At 47.2% G+C, this 21,513-nt stretch overlaps 2 protein-coding genes across 3 annotated transcripts in view; both read right to left on the bottom strand.

Moving 5' to 3' along the window:
* Positions 1-15,322, bottom strand: part of Dlp (glypican dally-like) — an 89,792-nt gene extending 74,470 nt beyond the window's left edge. For both annotated transcript variants that reach the window (XR_013087039.1, XM_076826173.1), the window contains exon 1: positions 14,931-15,322. Coding sequence is in view for 1 of the 2 variants with exons in the window: in XM_076826173.1 (XP_076682288.1) it covers positions 14,931-15,081 (151 nt within the window). In the remaining variant the exon portion in view is untranslated. The remainder of the gene's footprint in view (positions 1-14,930) is intronic.
* A 303-nt stretch (positions 15,323-15,625) lies between these two features.
* Oseg4 (intraflagellar transport protein Oseg4) lies at positions 15,626-20,847 on the bottom strand. The gene is made up of 2 exons (XM_076826160.1): positions 20,602-20,847; positions 15,626-20,438 (listed from the first exon to the last, which is right to left on the bottom strand). Exon 2 carries the CDS (start codon positions 20,379-20,381, stop codon positions 16,827-16,829), a length of 3,555 nt encoding a protein of 1,184 aa, XP_076682275.1. The 5' UTR covers positions 20,382-20,438; positions 20,602-20,847; the 3' UTR covers positions 15,626-16,826.
* Between the last annotated feature and the right edge of the window lie 666 nt (positions 20,848-21,513).

Raw genomic sequence — 21,513 nt, 5'->3', positions numbered from 1 at the left:
AATTTCGTAAGTTTGAAGAATTTTTCCCCCGCGACGTAGGAGAGTGTAATTTCGCTTTTCTCCTTTTTCCGTTTCGACTAACTGCAGAGGCAGAGGCTGTCAGGTTCGTTCTGACGCATCCAGAACTACCTCGTACACAGAATATTTAGTCGCCGACTACACCGCGACTTTTTACTTCCCCCAAGCGGTTCGTCTCACTTTTCCAGCATTTTATTTCGCTCCTTGTTACCCCGGTAAGTGGATTCTTCGGCGAGTTTTCCAGTCCCCGGAGCGAACACGGCACAAAGTGCAGTCGACTTGAATATTTACACGCGCCTAAGGTATCATCTCTCTTCATGCATGTATCTCCAACGGCCGACATAATTCTAACTTTTACTACGCTCTGCCCGTATTTCCTCGGGCTTCCCCCGTGCTCTTACCGGAGAGGACGAAATCCACCTTTTTCCCAATCCCCACGAACGCGTCTAGGGGTAAACAGTGTAGTTGCTGGCCACCTAAGTCAGAGGTTCACATAAGCGTTGAATTATAAGCCTTGCTTCGATAGCTTTAAGAACACAATTAGTGTTAATAGCTGCAAACGACTCTGATAGTCTAGAACTAGAATTTGTTTAAAAAAAGAGTAGAAGGATCCACAAAAATTTATAGACTACACTGTTTACCCCTACTCACCTAGGACCTTTAAGCTGCTCCACTCGTACTTCGTCAAATTTAAAATCGTAGCTAGAGAGTTTCAAAGGAGATCAGGAAAAATTAAAAAAGCAACGCTGTGCTCGCATTTGTCGCGGACGGCCATTTTTCAGCAACAGCAAACTCGTCAAATTCCCCTACGGTTCTCTTCAACCCAGGAACGCATTATTTTTTATTTGCGCGATCCTCTCGGGTCGCGTTCCGAAAGCGCGCTTTCCGCGCTTCTGTTCGAGATATTAAGAATTATTAGGTTCGCCCGGCGGGAGAAGGGTCTGAGGTTTCATTCTTCTCCCGACAAATTCCCGCCACGAAATTGCACCGCTGTCTTCTTCGCTCCTTAATACCGAGTCGAGGATCCTCGATTTTTGTTTCCTCCAACGACTGAAACGATTTATAATCTTCCCCTGCAATTAGACTGCCCCGCGTGATTAGAGGCTTCGTGAAGATGTATGTACATCTCTAGAAGCCTTTAGAAATCTTATCCTCCACTCTACTGGCGCACTCGGGATTTAATCTTTAGGGGAGCCGAATTGAAGGGATAAAAATATTTTTAATACAATGTCAATAAAATTCGGTAGGTGATTACCAAAGTTTATTTAAAGAATAAGTATTCTTGAATATTTTTTTTTACGAAACCCCCCCTGCGGGTGCGCCCTCTATAAGTACACGTCTCATCCGGAGGCTGCGACAAATTCTACTAGCCTTTACAAGCTTTCCCACCTGTGGAATCCAGCGTATCCGTTTCACTTTGGCCACGCATCCCTTGGAATCGCGTTAGCCGATTAAACAATTAAAACTCCAGGCCCGATTCGATCCTAATGCCGCGGAGCGCGGCCAGCAAGCCTTACGCTCGCGGCCTGGCACCGCGACAGAATTCATCCCCGCCCCGACTAGCTTTTACAAACTTTTCCACCTGTGGAATCCAGCGTCTCCATTTATCATCGAAACGACCACCTGTTTCGTACGGCCGACGAAATTTGTAGCTTTTACAAGCCGCGTCGCTTGGAAATCTGTCTGCCCGAGGGCTTCCCTCGGAAATCGCCAATCCGTATCGTTATCGCCGAGCTATCGTATCGCGTGTGTACACGAGCCACGATGTGCTCGCCGAGCGATATTGCGCCCGAGTTTCCGCACACTGGCAGAAACATATCCAGCGGGGAGGAAAAAAAGGAAACGTGCTCGAAAGGACGAGACGGGGGCTTTAAAGCTGCGCGACACGGGCGAGCAAAAACTTTCCACCGCGAAGAGGGGCCACTTCTGCTTGGAAATTGCTCCATCAATCGAATCGCGGGGTATCGCCGTGTTTTTCGTCCGGAGGGGTTCGCGCTGCTTGCTATTCCAGCCACGGCCGAGGAACTCGCGTCGCAAAATCGACCGGAACTAAATTAATTAACGGCTGCTCCCCGTGAAACTCCTGCAACGTGGCCACTAGATACGTGACCTTGGCGAGAGCCACCATAAATCGAACATCTAGCTTTTTGCTCGGCTCGCCCGGCTCGCTGTACCATCGAGCGGCTAAGGAAATCGCTTCTTCGCAGCGCGAGTACAAGCTTCTCCAACTGTGCTGCTGAGCGATAAAACGCGAGGTCGTTCGAGAGCGAGGATTCAATTTGGAGAGGGTGGCGTTAAATCACCACGGGCGCGTTCGCCCAAATCCCAGCGGCTCGAATAAACAAGTCGTTAAAGCCGCGTACGCTCGCCTTTACGAGGAAATAAGGCTGTAAAATATCCGGGGACCAAACAGACTCGCGGAGGCCGGGGCCTGACCGAGGGAAGGATCATAATCAACATCCGTGAGCGCCGGCTGATTCTGATTCCGTTAATTGTCCCTGCCACTCTGGCGACTCGCCGCGCGGCAAGCAACGATTCGAGAAGCGAGAAATAAAACGGTAGTAAAGGTTGCGAATGATTATGACTTTCGCAAGTCCCGGTGGCTATGGGGAAACGGCGCGCGATGGTATCGAGCGACCTGCATCGAGTGAAATTATCAGGCAGCTGATACGAGGACAGAGAGTTACTCTGCGAGCCCCTTCGCGGGTTTAAAATAGAAGAGGGATGGGCGAGATAGCAGGGGGGAAAAAATAACGTTCGATGGCAACGCAGGGGCTCTAGGCACAATGCCGAGGAGGAGTACGCGACGAGGGAAGATTGGATGCGTCGTGATAGGGTCCTCGGAAGCCATATTGCATCGCGGTGCAAGGTATTCTTTAAAGTGCAAGGTTGTGACGGTAATTCGCGCGATTCGAGCAGCCACGATATCTTTCAACGCAATACCGAGGCGGGTCTGATAGGTACGAGGCATTGAGAGCAGAACGGACTAACCCGCATTGAAAAAAATTAATTTTTCCTATATTATGAGGTTAGTAAGAGGGTAAAATACTTTAATTCTTTTCGCATTAAGTCAACTTTAATAATTTAATCAGATAGCCAAATGTATGCCTCATCAAATATACTAACCGGTTTAGTGATATTTCGTCCACATAATTTATTAAAAATCAAACACTGAAAAACTGACCTACCAGACTCGGTGGTCTCCCCTGCACAATTTCGCAAAAATGTGGGACAGTCTGTTTTTGCTCTCAATGCCTCGTATAATGTGATACAATGCTTCATGTACCTTCTGCTAAATTTGTAATAATGTCTGTACCTAATTAATCCACAACATTAGGTCAGTCGAAAATTTCCTTCGCTTTATCGAACCAAAGTGTTTATCGAAAGTGAAAATATACCTATCATATATGTTTTTAATCGAAGTACTTTCCTTGGCTATCTGTGACCTTTTTCCCCTGTTCTGACGAAGGTGCATGCAAGTAGAAGAAAGTGATTTTTTCACACACGTAGGTAACCCAGGCCGAGCAGCGAATGTAACTTTAGCAGCTCTCGAGTCTAGTGGTGGGCAAGCAACGTGCGCGTAAATTGTCGACGTAGTACGGCGTCGATATTAAAGAGTCAATTACACCAACAGCTGCTTAATGATTATTTACTGGCAGCAGCCGTTCCGTACCTACCTTTGTAGAGGACGCGTAACGAAAGCCTCGAGGTGGCCGCCTCCGTGAAATTTAATCGTTTTACAAGCACCCGCCGCGACAACCCCGTTGTAAATTAAGAACCGGGATCGGGAACAGGATCGTTTTAACGATCAGACGTACATAACCCAACACCCCGCGATTACTTAATTGCGGAACGGCGAGGATCGAGCGCGAACGCCGGCGTAATTTAAAAGCTGGGTGCAGCGAAGCTTAGGACAAGAGTGACAGCGAATTATTCGTCAGAAGCGGTGGGAGAAATCGTAATTTTGTCAATTTCAAATTTAAAATATAAAAGGAGAGAAGCGAAGTGCGCAACTCCGCCATCCAATTCACTGGAACTTGAATTATATTCTCTAATTCTAGCAAAACGGTTCGTTACGAAATACGAAGTACTTTGGTCGAGTATAATACAAGAAATAATATGTAAACACCGAGACCATCGACTTCCTCGCAGCCCCTGGCATTCTAAACGCAAAAAACTATGAAGAGAATAGTGGGCAGAGAACTCATTTTCTAGAAACTCGTGATGGTGGTGGAAGAATGTTCGAAACCACCCCCGTAATCCCCACGAATATTTCACGACGGAGGGGCCCAGTGATCCCAGCCAAAGTACCGCGCTCCTCTTCTCACTCCGTGTTGCAACCAACGGAGAACGAATAATCAAAGAACATAAACCTCTCGTACAGATCCTCCTAATATTAATTGCCGCTGAAATTCGGTGCCAATGGCCTCGGAGGAAAAAAAAGAGTAGTGAGGTAATCGAAAAAGTAGAGAAACGACTATCACCGCGGCCCATGAATATTTATTACGTACGATAATGCTGCTGGTCGTCCAGGAATCATTTAAGACGTTTACAGCGCCGAAAATTAAAAGAGTTTACGACCGGTGAGCCGTAAAGGCAGAGGAATAGCTAAAAGAACACCTCGATCGACGAATCAAACGTTGCTCTATAACCTTGATCATATCTGAATTACACCAGCCTCGGCCGAGCAGCATCTAAGCACGATCAAGTGCGCCCGATTCTTCGTCGTTTCGCGCCACTCGGCCCGCTCAAAGGAGCTAACAGCTCCACTAATCAGATTCCTCTTTGACAATCAATTCCAAGGCCAGCCCCCTTGCCCGGCAACTTTTACGCAGATCAAAGCGACGCACCAGGGTATCGGACGTAACAAGAACCTTTAGCCCCTGTCCCCGAGAGATAAATCTCTCCGTCTGTTCCCGACAGATTAGAAAAACGACTTTTCCCCGCCAGAAGCCGGGGACCAGCCACTGCGGAGGCGAAAAGGTGTCACGCTTCTTTCAGCTCTCCGCGGGATGAAAACAAGGAACCGATATATATCTCTCTCTCTCTCTCTCTCTCGAAGCCGCCCAGCCAAAGAGTATCATCCAGCCGCGCGTCTTTCTCCCTTCTCCCGGTCGCCGACGAGACGGCAGAGGGGCAGAAAACCGCGGCGGGCTTTTCTCCCTTCTGGTCTTTTCGCCCTTCCGTTCGGGGCTTCGTGTCGGCGACAATCGCGCCCCGGCTCCGCCGCGCAAAGGACTTCTCCACGGCGAAAGAAGACGGAGCGTAAATACCGGCGCGGTTGTGCGCGAGGCTTTTAATCAGCGAGCATGGAAAATTCTCTTTATGCCGGCGTTCCGTGCACCCCCGGCCGCCATTATGCCCGGGCTGTATTTTTTTACGCCTGTACGTGGCTTGTACGGCGCGATTCGCTTCTCGGCTTCGACTGCTTTCGTCGTTTAATTGGAGGGTTCAAGAGGGAGCTTTGAGCGAGCCCCTCTCCCCGAGACAGATAGTTTTCGAATGGAGCGAGACGATTTTTGTTCAACAGGGGGGGATTAGGCTGGCGTCTTTGCTGGGGAGGCGACCCAGTTAACGGGCGAGGTGAAGAAGCTTGTCCTAAAAGCTGAGAATAAACGTAGCGCGTGGTCGATACTCGCCGCGGGGACATACACCAGGGGGGATGATTCTATCAGAGGCGTCGAGGCGAAGAGAAAGGTGGGACGAAGGAGCTGGAGCGATTAATTGGTCGGCTCGCGAACGGTCAGTCGTCACCTCCGAATTAAACGCGTCTACCTGTTTCATCCTCGAGCGAGCACCGACTCGCCCGCTATTTAATTAGAGCCGGACGTTTAAAGGAGGCCAGAGGAATATCATATTTAGACCGCGCCTGGAGCTCGGCTACCTGACGTAGCCAGCGTACTGGGCACATTGCTTTAATTAAACTTAATTAACTTAACTCCGCGGAGACGTGATTTCTTCGGTTAGGGTCCTCGGCCACGCGGTACGCGTAGCTCAATTAGACCCCGCGTAATTCTTCCGCGCGACGCTGCTGTTGACGCAAAGCCGCGGGGACTTAGCGCTGGACACCGGTTTGCTCCGGTGAATGTTTCGGCGAAAGATCGAGGGAATATTGGAGGAGCAAGGATACTACCGGGCACCGCCGATGAAATTTCAACGGCAGAGTTTTGTTTCGTCCCCTTTGTGCCCGCGTGTCCCCTGGCACATCCCTGCGCCTCCCTCGCTAACAATGAGTCCTTAGGCGGGCTTTTAGGGAACGTGCAAGAGCACGAACAGCTTGGAGGAGGGACGCAAGTTCGCGCAGCCCCAGCGAATGGAAGCGTAATGACTATGGCCACCAACGTCCTCGACGGCCTAGGCGACGAAGCTGTTGCGTAGTCTGGGGGGGACGACTATCGCCAGGAGACCCGGGGCCTAATATCGGTGTGCAAAGTACCCGCCGAGCGCCCTGCCAGTATCCTCCTTTCTCCAACCCTCTGCTACATGCCAGCGCAGTGTCAGGTAACGGAAGGGAGGTACAAACCCAAACAAAACTACGCGCTGCTCGCCCCCTGCGGGGAAAACGTCGCTGAGGCTGATTTCGACTAGCGAGGAGAAGCTCGCGGTTAGATTCGGAAGCCTTGGCGCTCGGGAGTTTCTTCTTGTTCACAGAAAGCGGAGATCTGCAGGGAAGTGGTTTTAATTGAGAGATCCTTGAGGTGTCGACACTGCGGGTTAAACATCATCCACGTGGAAGAGGCCGCCGATTGTCCAGCGGGCTGGCTACCTCTTCGGAGAGACTACAAAGGACGCTGCCACGAGCGTGATTTTAAGGGTCCGAGGACGACCTTGAGGGAAAGTACCGGTTCTGGGTGAGTGGAGGGCCGTGTCCAGGGTGTGGAGTGATCATCGTCGAAAGTAAGGGGCAAGATTTTCAACGTCACTCGAAACGGTCGCTGCTTTTACCCAGCCCTGCGGTGCTTAGCGCTACTTGGACTTTACGTGCGCAAGAACAGCGGAGGAAACAGATTTCAGTGGCAAAGTCATTAGGGAGAAGGGAAGGATACCCATTTACGAGAGCCGTGGAGAAGGGGCGGCGTATGCAGGTACACGAAACTTCAAGATGCGTCTCCGTGCAACTACGACTCCACGAAGTTCGGAGAAAACAGGAGATTCTATTATCGTGGGTCAAGGGGGACTGTTTCGCATCGAGGAAGCATGGAGTGAACGACAGATGTAAGGATTACACGTGGACGCGACGTTTCACGATCACCTTGGAGCCGGATCCTCCTCGAAACGTGGCAGGCTTGCATACGAAATCAAGCGGAGTTCGAGCCCGGCTGCCATATTTCTTCGAGGAAACGTGTTTCCCATTTTTCCCCGGGCCCTTGCATATGCATCTCCGCCGATCTTTGCATTCCGTGGACGGCCACGATTCTTGCGGTGGTCCCGGTGCATCAGAATTCCCGATCCAGGGATGCCCGACATCCACGCGTAACGGCCAACGAGATATTATTCACGATCCTCGAAGGACCCTGCTCCCCCTAATAATCGAGCAAGGGCGACCCGATCTCGGGAAGCCCTCGCGAGCGTTTCTCGCATTCTTTCGGCCTAATTTATCGCCCCGGGGCAGCGAGCCGCTCGTTCGCACGGGGAAAAAGGAGAACGCGAAGCCTAAGCGCGGTACCCGATGGATATCAGTTGGAGAGGATCCTGAACGAGCGGCGCGTAAATAATGCACGTTACAATCCCTTCGTGGCATTGTGTCAGCGCGCCCCGTATAGTATATCAAGCAGAGGCTCATCGCGCGATGGGGCAAACAAGCCTAGCTGGTATACCCGGCGAGAGAGCCGCGCCGGGGTTGGTTATTTAAAAAAGTTATAACTTATAACATCGACCACTTAACCGTGCTGGCCCCGACTATGTATAGAGTCCACCGCGGGACCCGCGCGTCCCTCTGCGCGAAAAGCTCCCTTTCTGCATTCCTCGTGGCCCGTTTCCTCTGGTGGCGACGCGTTCCAGCGAGTTCCAGGCTGTCAGACCTGGTCGCCTGTCATAACTTACCACGAGCTTGTCGCTTTGCTACCCTTTCTTCCGTTGCTCGACTTCGCGGACAGCGTTTTTCCCTTCCGCTGTGCAAGCCGGTAATCGCCTAGCCTCCACGCTCTTCTTTCAACCGGCACACGCTGCGGGAAACGGTGGTTTCGCATGAAGAGAGATTCAAAGGCCGTATCTCGCTGGACGAAACGCAGGCCGCAAGGTGAAGCCCATTTAAGGGTGCGCGAGCAGCTTAGTCGCGCCGGGAATCTGCTTCATTGGAATGTCGCGCGATTAAGGCGAAAGAACCGCGTGTATCGTGGCGTTTAGTATTCCTAGGCGATTTGTAAACAATCCAAGGGAAAAAAAATCGGGTAGGTTGTGACACAAACCGCGGTTTTTTACGTGAATACTCGGATATTGATGAAGTAAGTTTGATATTAATATTCAAGGATAAGGTGAATGTCTCAATTTCTGCTCGTGTCCCCATTTATAATCATTTCGTATTTTTCTTATTATTATATGCGTTACGTTTGTACTATAGTTGCAAGAAAATAATTCTAAGTTATTTAAACATTTACGCGAGTGTTGCACGAGCTTGGGTCAATACATACATCGCTATTTTTCATGAGCAGAAGTACAGACTTTTAGAGGATTATATATTTAATTGCAAATTACTAATAGTTAAACATCTTGAAATATCTTTCTTAAATAGTTTTTCAATTGGTTGATTTATTATTAAAGAATTAATCAATTACTCTGCAAATTTTCATCACAAACAAATTTTTTGCACCTTCTTTATGACGAGTAACCTCTTAAATCAGCAGAAATTGGGTCATTCACCTTAATTTTATTGATTATAGGCCTGTGATAGTTAAAGTATGACACAAATGGCATGCAAGATAGTATCAGGCATCCGAGAGACGGCGCGAGACGGGGTGTCAGCGCGTCGTCTGTTTGGTGCCGTTCCTCGCTCGCGTTCGGCAAAATTTACCTAGTTTTTAACGTTCAAATTCTGTACTTTTGCGGATCCCCTACCCACGTTCACAGCGGCTACGCACTTGTTTGGATGCTGCCTTTAGTTTCGAAGTTATAAGACGAAACATCATCTCCCATTTTCGTCACCCTTTTCGTAACGTCGACTTTTTCATGCATGCCCCCCAGTACCGTAACGATTCTAAAGACGTATTCACGTCGAAATGCCTGCTTGAAATCGCGTCCTCCGCGTCCCCCGCCCCTACGAGGCGGGACAATTAATTCGTATACCGGTTCCGCGGCCTTTAATGAAGAAATGTATCATTTATCAGGCCCGATTCAATATAACACGATTCATAAATCAATTGTTCGCGGCGCTGTGATAGTGGCCGCTATCGGTTTCATTTATACACGTACGGCGAGGCCTGACTACCCTGCCGCTGACTCGCCTCGCTTTACACACTAATGGAGCCCGACATTCTTAAGCTTGATACACCTCCAGTCCATTAACAGCTCCGCGATTCGCGATGCAATAATCCACGACATCTGACGTTAAATGAATGTGCTCTAATTTCTGACAGCACTGAAAGCCGCGTCAACTTCTACAGTGACTATTACTCTGTCAGTCCCGCCGTCAAAGGGATTTTTATAAAAGGGGCTCCAATTGTGTCTGAACGTTAGGATTATTCGCGAGAAGCCAGGAAAAGGCTGACCAAGCCCGGTTAATCAGCACTTTCATTAGAGCCGTCCCCGCTATAAACAACCGTAATGCCTTGATATGAAATTATCCTTCCACCTGAGAGGACCGAGGATGATTAAGGGACGAAGACGACGCCGGTGCGCCGCGAGCGAGAACAATGGCCGACAAGAGCGCAAAATACGACTAAAGTCAGCCTGATCATCCCCTTCTGTTCCCTAGCTCGGAGCTTTCCAAGGAACCGCGGGAGGGAGAAGGGACAGAACGATGATGCTGGAAAATTCTCGAGGATTCACCGGTGGAGTCTATCCGATAGCAGCGTCCAGCCGGAGTTCCACGACACATACGCGGTTACTTTCCCTACGAGTCATCCTCTCCCCGAAAGAGAACGGGCCGACCTTTGGGGCAGAACTGGATGCACGTTCGCGCACCTGTTTGGGCATAAACCGACCAGCCCCGGCCCCGTTCCGCCCTATTGCTGAGTAATTTCCCTGGAACGAGCCGGAGGAACGGCAGGGAAACCTTGAGGATGCTGTCCGAGGGAAATGACTGAGTAATGGCGATTTCGATGCTCGTTGGGAGGTCGCGTGCACCCTCAGCTTCGCAGATGTTGCAGTGAATTTGGGTCTACCGATAGATAAACGCGGAGCAGAGCGACTTCCTTCGGGGCCATTAATCTCTCTCGCGATTAAGCAACGCGGCTTGCTGTTCCAGATATGCTCACGAGCGACTCGCGGTCGTAGAACGCTCCTTCATACCCTGCCCGACACGCCAAGACATTCGTTCTCGTCGGTGCTAAGCTCCTTGGCAAAAGAGCAAGGGAAGCCTGAAGAAGATTCTCTACTAGTCGCGGATAAGTCCCATCAATTTTACCTCCGGAATTCTACGGGCTGTGAACGACAGAATGCTAACTAGCGCCGATGGTGTAAGCGAAAAAGGGAGCCTCGGGCGGTGGGACTCCGCTTTTACTCTGTCCCGAGAGCTGCGCAAATACCGAAAGCAACGGGGTGCCACCTATGTGCCGGTCGTAGGCCATTCCCAGACGCCGGATGCCTACAATAGCGAGGAAGGTCCTACGCGATTCGTCGATCAGATGCTCAGCAGATACTTATCCATCTGCTGCCAGGCGACAGAGGATTACCTCCCTTAAACAGAGGAAAACGCGGCTGGCCACCGCGACCATGGGGCTGGAAGCATCCGAGGCCGAAAAGTGGCATCTTCTGCGAGATAATGAGCCGTGAGGTCAGGTAGAGGGGACCTCGCAGCAGCTGGTCACTCGAGGGTCCGGGCGAGCAACGGCGGGGGAGGAAAACGGAAGGTGCAGCGAAAGATCGTAAAAGTAAAAGCTCAGGGTCAAGGCTCCGCTCTGCAGGCCCGGGCCACCGGATGCTGTTGTAGCTTGGCGTATTAACTACTCGTTAAACGACGGTATTTTTTTACGATCGCGCTAACGTAGAGCTCGAACGCGGAGGTAGGACGTGCGTGAAGCGTCCGAGGCGGGCCCCGAGAGCATGGGGACAGATTAAAGAGGAGTGCTGATTGATTTAGATTAGTTGTAACAGTTTCCGTGACACAAAGTCCTCTCCGTTGGCCAATTGATCGCGTCTGGGAACTGTCATCGTGCCTCGTCACCGTTAACGGGAACCAGAGCGAAGAGAAGACGGGAGCAGCCAGATTAGCCTGCCCTGTGTCCTGGCCAGGCTAACAGCGTCCGTCGCTCAATGAAACCGGCTGCAACTTGTTCCAACGTCTCCGACAGAACCTCCGGCCCCGGCGGAGCAACGTGCGCGATGTTTGGCAATAAGTTTCGAGCGTGTGCAGGGCGGGCCGTTTGTTCTGGGCCGCGAGAATATCTCAATAATTTATCGGCGACGATAGGAAACGTATAATATACAGGGGTCGGAGGTTGCTGGATCGGAGAGGAAAGGAATCAGCAAGAACTCTTCTGGATCGATTACGCGTAATTCTCTGGTGCGCGGGCAAACTAGTAATACCTAAGTCAGAATTATTAGTTTTGCAGCAAGACACGTAGAGTACTTAAAGCGCTACGTAAGATGAGGTGTTAAATTCAAAGGACGTGAAAATTTATAACATTTACGTCAAAAGAAACTTTCATTTTTAGCTTCGATTCAGAAAAAAGTAACTATTTAAGCTTGACGCAATAAAATTTGACTCGCACTCGTTTGCCCACCCACTACAGGATTACACGCGAGATGGAAGACAGGGTTCGATTTCATAAAGAGAATTGAAAGGAAATAAGAGTCAGACGAGAACAAACAGTATCGTTTTTCCCACAGCTGTTCCCTGGAATTTCCCGAGTAATATCGAACCAACGAATACATAATGCACATACAGATTACTTCGAGCTGGAATTCGCGGAGAGGCTCGTGTCGACGCGGCATCCGTTCCGCGCACTAAATACAGTAGTCGCGATAAAACGCGAAACGAACACCTCGGCGCTTTTTTACTCGCTCACCCTTCGCCTTCCCTGCTCGCTGCCTCGCGCTGTAGCTCTTTATCTATCGTGAAACCCACACGGCTTCCCTTTCATCACTCCCCGATAAACGCCGATCCCCAGCTCAAAAAACAATTACGAGTATAAACCGTTCAGGGGTACCATTTTCATACGTTCATACGCGCAGAGAAATTTCAGGCGCAACCGTCCATCAGAATATTTCGAAAGAAGTCTCCGACAGGTCCCTTTAGCCTGATCACCTCGAGTATCGACCAGTTTTATATCCAACGATAGGGAAAGGTGTAAGACAAAGGAGTTCCTCGATCAGAGAGCTACGACCCTTTGGACTCGGATGGGAACTCTTTTGGGGACGCTATTTACGAAGCTTCGGGGTTGAAGAAACGAACATGGTCGAGGGTAGCGTGGCACGTTATTATCGACAGGGTGGAGGAGGCCGCATTAGGGGCCATCCTTAAATTACCCTCGGGTAATTTAAACCCCCTTTCTTACGCAATAGTTTTTTTGTTCAGATATTAAAATTCTTTCAAAGGTTCATATGATTCATTTAACTCGGTATCGCGTGTGCGACGAAAGTGCCCTTTTTAGGCTACTTATATTGAATATTAGGTTAAGAAAATATTACGTAAAACGCTCTTAAACTCTGAATACTTTTTGCCGAGAGTGATTACAACTCTTCACCATTTATCTTCGCTGCCACTTAGGGCCCAGCGGTTTCCGTTCAGTCGAGTATAAAGACGCTCTGCGGTACAGTCGAGCACAGTTTGGAAATTCAGGTCAAAGGCAGAAGCCTCGGGGATTATGATATTAAAAAGGTTTAATCGTGCGTCACGTTAACGGCGTGTACAATTTCTTTGCTATCTACTCGGCGCGAGTAAATACGCTCTTGGGGCTGGACGTATTTGATTGCAGTGGCCGATAAGGTCAGGACGGTTCGTACGGAATACGTACCCGGCTGATAAACAGAGACTACCTATTGTACCGGTGCGAGCAAAAGCGGGCAAAAATATTTCCTAGCACCGTGCTAGCCAGTGAAACCTTTCCAAACTTCTCGGGCCACGCTGTATCGGACGAACGACGTCTGCGGTAAATCATCGTGATGTAAACAACTGTGAAGAAAAGTTTAAGCGCGCTGGCAGTTCTAAGTGTTTATTTTATGTGCTAACTTTTCCACTGTTGATAGGGCACGCGAGCTCGAGCGTGCTCGTGTTCCGAGCAGCGACACGAGAACTTCCCAGAATTTTTTCCTCCCCCCGTCTTTAACCCCGCTTATTGCCGCCCCATTCCCTTCCCTCGTAGCGAAACCACGGTTTCATAATACATCGGCCGTGAATATCACGCTGTACGCGTCTCTTTGCGAGTCCGCGACGAAATTTCGATCGTCGATGTTAATGTTATATTCGTAGGCGATACGCGTATCGCACAGATGTTTCGTTTCGCTGGCAAAGGATCCGGGCGACGCTTGAGACGTTTGGTAAACTGTCTCGGAGTCGCCAGGAGATTGAGCGTGATTTTCGTCACGGAGGGTTTGGGATTTGGAGAGGAGCGAGGGTCTAGAATCGTTCTTCCTGAAACTGTATGCTTTTAACGCTCAAGGAATTCCTGTTTTATTAAAACCCTTCCGCAAATTCCCTCGCCCAATAAAGTGCCACTATATATCATAGAAGAACTTGTATGAAACGGAAACAGAACTCGTCCTGGGGAATAATTTCGTCGAAAATTATCAGATACAGTAGGAATTGGATATTATTCCGAAAGGGGCCGGTGGCCGATCGAGATGAGGTTTGGGGAGAGGGGTGGGGGTGCGTGGACCCTAAATCTAAAATTGTAGCTTCGGGTATTTATTAGTTTCCGAAATATTAATAAAAAAATATTGTTAATTTTTTTTTGAGAAATTTCTTTGGACGTTGGTGCTGCCCCCCCCCCCCTACGCGGAACCCTCCCGTCCCCCATTTCTTAATTTTGAAATTTTGTAGCCACAGTCTCATTTTTAGCATCGCCAAACTCACATCGGTTCGCTACCGTGATTTACGCGCCCCCGCACTAATCTAGCCCCAACCAATACTAATACCCGGGACAATTTGGAAATTGGAATGCGTCGTGTCGGTATAAGTCAACAGAAATATTGTTAAGAACAGCGATCGTGGTAAGGAGATTAAAAAAATCGGTAAGGTCTACCCTTTTATGCGCAATTACTCCTGTATCTTTTTAACGCATTAATTACCGAAGCTAAAATTTTATATTTGGAGTCTTTCCACAAACCTCGTAATACCTACAAGTCGTATCTCGATCGGCCACCGGTCCCTTTCGCAAGTACAGCCCAGAAATTATATTAGGAACGTTTAAGTATTGGAAGAATTCAGATCCAGGAATGTGGGATTATAGATACGCATTCTTATGCTGCAAGAAACTTTTTGACCGACGCAAGCCGACCCGAACCGACTGGACACGAACGAATCCATCCCGAATTTACTCGACACGATCCTATTAACTCGAAATTTCAATCGAACCCCAGCACGGGATATAAAAGTTCACAAAATCAGTCCTCTGTGAACTCTGCAAAATCCAAGTCTGATTTTCGTGTGCCCTTTTACAGATCAAACTACTCCGGGCTAAATGAAAGTTTAAATTTAGGCGCGCAATTATTCGCGTGGCAACCAACATGGTGTCACATGCAACTTGTACGATTGGGGCAGCGTCGAGACTGCGACAATGCCGCGAGCGAAGATTAAAATGTAATATAATGCTTACATGATATCGCCTCCTTGGGAATGTCACTGGCAGGAAAGCCCTGGGACTCGAAGTAGGGCCTGACAGCGTCACATTTTAATCCGGCGCGTACCGTGGTCGTCGAGACGCTAAGGATCAGGATGGCACACAACATCGACGGCACGCCACTCATAATTATTATTCTCGCCGGGAGCACACGCGACACACTCACGAACGGTTTGCGCGACAGGTACGCGAGACGCGACACTTCTGTCCGTACATTCGCAGCTCCGCGACAGATTTGAAATCGCGACTTCGCTCGGCGGCTACCGCGGTGCCCACGACGGCGAGGTAAAATTCAAAAGGGAACGGTGAAAGAGGGAGCGACGCGACGCGATGCCAGCTCCGCTACGGCTCGGGACGTACTGATTCGTCTCGTGGGGGAGAACGCGTGCCGGCGATCAGGCGCATGCGCAGTCCACCGATGCTTTTAAAAAGTCTGTCTGTTTGAATTCTTGGGTAAGCACATTAATTGCGCGCCACGATAGTTGCCATGCGCGAACCGGTACATTTCTTTGCGTCCTATTAGGTATATCGAGCTTGAGAATTTTTAATATTCGTAAAGTGTTTGAGGAATTGTCTGTCTTTCGAGTGTACTTAAATTTAGTTGACGACACATATGTCAGACATTTTGAATTCGAGAGAGCAATTTGGAGGAGAAATAAATCGAGCGATCGTGCGTGAAGTGATTCAAAATATATTTTAGCACTAACAACGGTGAATCGTAGAAGAAACGTGTAACACAAAATGGGCGAAAGTTCAAATCTACGAGCACCCTTCGCTTTTATGAGTATTATATATCTCCTTTTTTAAATTCTTCACATTATAAACGATATGTATACATTACTGGACGGAATTGGTATTATCGTAAAGTACAAGTGGAACTGTGCTATCAACTACCAACATTGCATTGTTCGTTCTACTCTGATCACACAGTAAATGCTAAGGAAATACCTAACAAGGGAACATTCCGAACCCGAAAATTCAAAAAATTCTGAAACTTTGTGAATATGTAGGGAATTTCCTCCTGATTATAACGCAATTTTTGTTTGCTGCCCAAATTCACTCTAAGGAGGTGTAATTGACCCCTGAAAATCTGGTTATTTTCCGATTTTGTGTTTACAACTCGAGAACTGTAAAAAAAAATTACCAAATGATAGATCTAATTAAAAGAAGTAACTTTTGTCTTAAAACTTTTTTCTATCTCTTACAGTTCACGAGTTATAATACAAAATCGGGAAATAGCCGAATTTTCAGGGGTTAATTTCACCCCCTTCGAGTGAATTTGGGCAGCAAACAAAAATTGCGTTGTAATCAGGAGGAATAAATAATTATTTTAAAATATAATTTTTCACAGTGAGTGAAATTTTTTGTAGGTATTTGTTGAATAACAAAAGCCTTACCTACTTTTTGCCGCTTTTTCAAAAAAATTTACTTCTTTATTGGATTTTATTGATTTTAGCTTTCTCTTTCTACGAAATTTGGAGACTCTGAGACTTGTATAATGATTTTCTAAATTAAAATATAGACATAACTTTAAATTCATACCTGAGATCAAACGTTACTAACTTTTTAAATCATACGATCTATAGCAGACTTATTTGCTTTAAATGTGCCATGCTCTACTGCTTCACAAAATGAAAAGCATGTATGCAAACTGCAATGAAATCATCTGCATAGGCAAAACACTTCACTGAATCTTTGCATCCGTAATTACATACTTTCAGCAGCATACGAATGCATGCAGGCATAACGCGCTTTTTATTTGAAAAGCATAGAAAGTAAATGATTGAAACGTAATAATAATGATGAAGACATAACTATAGAAAATACTTGAATCGTCATGCTTGCTTGCACTGTCATACTTACGTACACGATCTACATGTAAGTGACTGTGCTATGACACAAGGGGCAAGCATTAATATTAACGACGTCGCGCTCCGCGGCGACGTGATGTCTGCATACGGTACAAATCCACGCGTTACTGAGATCCATCAGCGGTTTCCCAGAAACGATACAAGGGGGAAACCTGGTCATACAATTGGGGCAGGCGACACACCAGTCTGGCACAAGGCTCTCGCAATTTGTACACTCCGCTTTGGAATCGCGCACATCGTTTGGACTGTGGTTGGTAAAAATATCCACCGCCAGGTTCTCATACTCCTCCCTGACCAGTTCTGAGACAGCCTCCAATGATTCTAGCTTAATAAACGCCTTAGAACAAACAGTAAATGCATGGTTAACAGCACTGGACAGAGCGAGCAGGCAGTAAATGTCTTCAGGTTGTAAAATGTCCTCGTACTCCCTGAGCCTCAAAGCCGTTTTCATGGCTGCGTCAGAATTCCCTGAATACATCTGCCTGTGCGCCAATAACAGAAAGTGATACGCTTCTGCACCCCTCCAGGCGTTCTCTATCACCCGAGTGTCCTCGTTGTTCTCAGTTAAACCCATCACAATGTTGCTCCGGCCTCCTTTAATTGCTGGCGCACTGATGATGTGGTTCTCGATTAAGAGGGCTGCTAAAACATAGATCTTCTTCACGCGTAGTGGATTCATCCTGCTCTTCGCTTGTTCCTCAGCCAGCTGCAGAAGCAACTTAGCCGCCTCCAAATTGTAACTTGCTTTCTTGTAGAGCTCTATCGCCTGCAGCATCTTGCCATTCGACAGAAGATGATTGGCATACTTACTCAACAGTTCTCCAATTTGTGCCATTTTGTAAGTCCTTGCCAGTTCCACTGCCTGATCCCAATGATTTAGACGAACGCAGGTGTCGACGGCCAGTTTCACGTCTCCATATTTTATATAAGCTGCAACTGCCTGAGAGCACATACCAACAGACGCTAACATCCTCGCGACCGTCCTCAACAGAGGACTCTTGTCCGGCAGTTGTTGCACAGTCCCAGCCAGCTGAATAAAGTCTTCCAGCTTGTAGTAGCATTCGACCAGCTTCTCCAAGTTTCTGCTCTTCTCGTAGTACTCCTTCGCTCTCTCCCAGTTCTGCCTTTCGGCGTAGTACTCCCCAATTTTGTTGTAAGCATACTCCATCTGCTTGTCCGACCCGCCAAGACCCATCTTCATTAGCTGCACCACGCGAAAGTAATCTCCCAGCTTTAACCGCAGCGAAGTTGCCAGGTCCCTTCGGTCCATGTCCAGATACAGCTTCTCTGCCTCCTCGTAGTTACCAAGGAACGCTGCCACCTCGGCCTTCTTTAACTGATCGTTGTGCACGTTCTGCAAACGCTTTATAAACTGTATGCCCAAGTAGTCGGTGCAACGGACCATCGCGTTCTCCGCAGTCTCCAGATCCAGCTTCTTCAGCGCCGATTCCGCCAATAAACGCCACAACCGCGGATGCGGATTGTCTTGAATGAAATTGTTGGCTTCCTTCAAGCCCACTTTGTCCAGCAACTCTCTGGTGTCCCTCAGAGATTTTACTTCCAAATCTACTATCAATTCGTTCCTAGTGTCCTCCGGCTTCTGCATCAGGTCGTCTAACAAAACGCAGCGTATCTCTAAATCTCGAAACGAACAAATGTAGCCGGAGCACGATATCGGTTCTTCCGGATCGAATTCTCTTAACACATACATCCTGGTCTTCTCCATAATTGCGAGCAGAGTTGGGTTATCTTGTGCCCAGCACATGGCCCACACATCTTTCCTCTCAAACTTGGTTATACCATCCCCTGATTCTCCATCCTTCGAATTGGTCCTCTTAGAATCTATCTCTAGATCCAGCATGGTCAAAATACCATTTGCATCCATTATAGATGCACGAGATGAGTCGCAATTAATTGCGATCTTATAAAGTTTACAGGCTGTGTTGTACCTGTTGGTGAGAGTTATCTGTGGCAAAGAATAGCGCTGAATCATCCCCGACTCTCTGCCTATCAGTAAAACAGTCTCACTTGCAGATAAACAGCAAATTGGATCCATAGTGGCTTTCGTGTTGATGGGTGCTTGGAAAGATCTATCTTTGTCTAAGTCTTGAATCACCTCCGTTACTCCAGTCGGAGTCTCGTCAATGTGATAAACCTTGTCCCTCTTAAACCGCCCTGCATGCAACATGGTGTTGCGCGGAGTGCGATAGCTCCATACCAGAAAATTATTTTTCGACGCAGCGATAATAACACTGTTAGTCATGGTCACCCATAGTGGCTCCAAATCTATAAACTTGGTGTCTATTGGCGTAGCTATCGAATTACAAACTAGCAGGGCAAACTGCTCGGGCCTTTGTATAAGATCATTCTTCACTGCCAACACGCAATGATCTCCGTGCGAATCAATTGATATCAATGCCTTTACGTACTTAGTGCAGCACGTGTTGTTGATTATGTTCCAAAACATAATGCAAATGCCATCTTTGCTGATCTTCTCATTCGTATAGACCACTGTGTTACTGAAGTAAGCCCATTTGTAATCTAAGCGAATATTTGCAAAATATATGTGAGAATCGACGGACAGAGCTACTCTCAGAGATCCTCCTTCCCACGCGCAACATGTGATCTCTCTGCCAGGTATTCTCAGAGTTCTCACGTGCTTACCGAATGGAGTATAGAACTGAATGACATTTGTATCCTTTGTCTCCCCGTTAAATAGCATTGGCATCATACCTGTTACTGCCAGCAGAGAGCCATAAGTATTCCAACAGCACCATGCCGCCGTCATCCCAGTTTCTATTACGATTGGATTGTCGTCGTTTGTATCTCTCATAAGTTGTATTCTACCATTTCTGTAGCAAATAGCCAGAGTGGGGCATTCCAAAGCAACGTAGCCGTTTCTCCCGTCGTACCATTGCATTGCCATTATCGTTTGAGTTTGCCCACTGTTGAGCGATGTCGTGTTTATCTTTCTTAAAAATACACCGAGATTATCATAAAGATGAACTTCTCCATTCTTTACCCCGAATAGTAGTAATTTTCCGTCGGGGGACCACTGTACAGCAGCGAGAAACACGTTCTTCAGTTCCTTTCCCCAAATTCTGTTACCGTCGACCGAGCCCACAATGACTGCGCCATCCTCGTAAACTATACAGACTTTTAAGCCGTCCAAACTCCATGCCATCCCTTTGACTACCGATTTATTACAGTTGTTTATCATCTCGTCGTACCAAGAACCTTTATACAGCATCCAAACAATGATCACGCCGTTCTGATCGCTCGAGGTCAACTTCTGGTGCTGCTCGTTCCAAGCGAGAACTTGCACGTGTCCATTATGACCTTCCAAAGTCTGGTTCATGCTCAAATTACTGGCAGCGGTTAAATGTCTGGACTTTCCACCGTTAGTGGAGCTATTCGTGCTAGAATCAACTCGAAGTACTTTTAACAAACCGTCCTCCCCTCCCACCGCTATATAACCTTCCTTCTGATTCCATGCTATACAATTAAGCCGGTAATTATTCGGTATCGCTATCTTTTTACTCAGATACACAAACATCTTGTCGGCGTTGAGTAACAAATATTTAATGCCTCTTCTTCTCTATTACACAAATCGCTGAAAAATGTAATTATACAATCTCTCAATGACTGTGTTATACATCTCAGAATATAATATTACAAATTGCTTGGAATTACTTTAATGTCGAAGTTTTGGAATCATTTTACGATTCCTACAATTATGGTGAATGATTCATACGCTTCTTCATGAAACTACTCACATTATTGAACAGTAGTCAAGTTGATAGTACTTGTCATTAGGGATGACAGCGATCAATGAACAAAATTTTTATTCTCTGTTGCACATATTTTCAAAATACATCGTGGGGTTTTATATACATTTCCAAGATAGGGGATTCATTTATTTACGCATAAGCGAACATTTCTAAAAAATTATGTGGTATAATCGTAAGCCAAATTCAATGAAAGGTTATTGTAAACAATCGTGATTGATTGCACATGTATATTGTGTTTAAGTACGTCAAATGCAATCCCATTCACATTGACGCTTACAAGTGTAGTGAAAAATAATGAATGGGACATGTATTTCGAAGTATGCCACATTTTTGGGGCAACATTTGAATTTATTCATTTGATTCATTTAAATTTATGGTCGCAGGATGTATTAAGTGTTAAGTCCAGGCCCGAATTAAGATTTTTGAGGCCCGGGGCTATCAAACCTTCAAGGGCCCCCGTGGTCGAAAAGCGGGGGGTTAAAATGTTTAAACAATTACGAGTTTAAATTCTCTTCAAATGGGATACCGTGTATATGTCACGTGTAATATATAATTCCCAAAAATTGTAAAAATGTAAATAGATATCATAAAGGTTTAAACAATGAAATTTTAAAATAAAAACATAAAATTGGAAGTTGTGGAACTCATAGTCAATTTATTTGAACTGAAGGCCCCCTTGGAAATTGGGGCCCGGGGCTGCAGCTCCCCCCCTATCCCTCCATTAATCCGGGGCTGGTTAAGTCATGGGGTAAAAACAACTTTGTGATTTAAAGTGAATAGTTTTATTAAAAGCTAGATTTTTTTTCGATATTCGAGTTCAATTTCCTATATAAAAATATGGTGTTCCATAATCCATCATAAATTGCAGATGGTACTTGTTTACTTCGTAAGTATAAA

Source organism: Andrena cerasifolii, chromosome 14, assembly GCF_050908995.1.
Source record: "Andrena cerasifolii isolate SP2316 chromosome 14, iyAndCera1_principal, whole genome shotgun sequence".
Classification (NCBI taxonomy): Eukaryota; Metazoa; Arthropoda; class Insecta; order Hymenoptera; family Andrenidae; genus Andrena; species Andrena cerasifolii.
Note: the sequence above shows the minus strand (reverse complement) of the source record. Positions and strands in the feature narration are given on the sequence as shown.

What these genes read in the sequence shown, in the direction of transcription:
- Oseg4 (XM_076826160.1), bottom strand. Translation starts at nt 20,381, where the DNA reads ATGTTTGTGTATCTGAGTAAAAAGATAGCGATACCGAATAATTACCGG.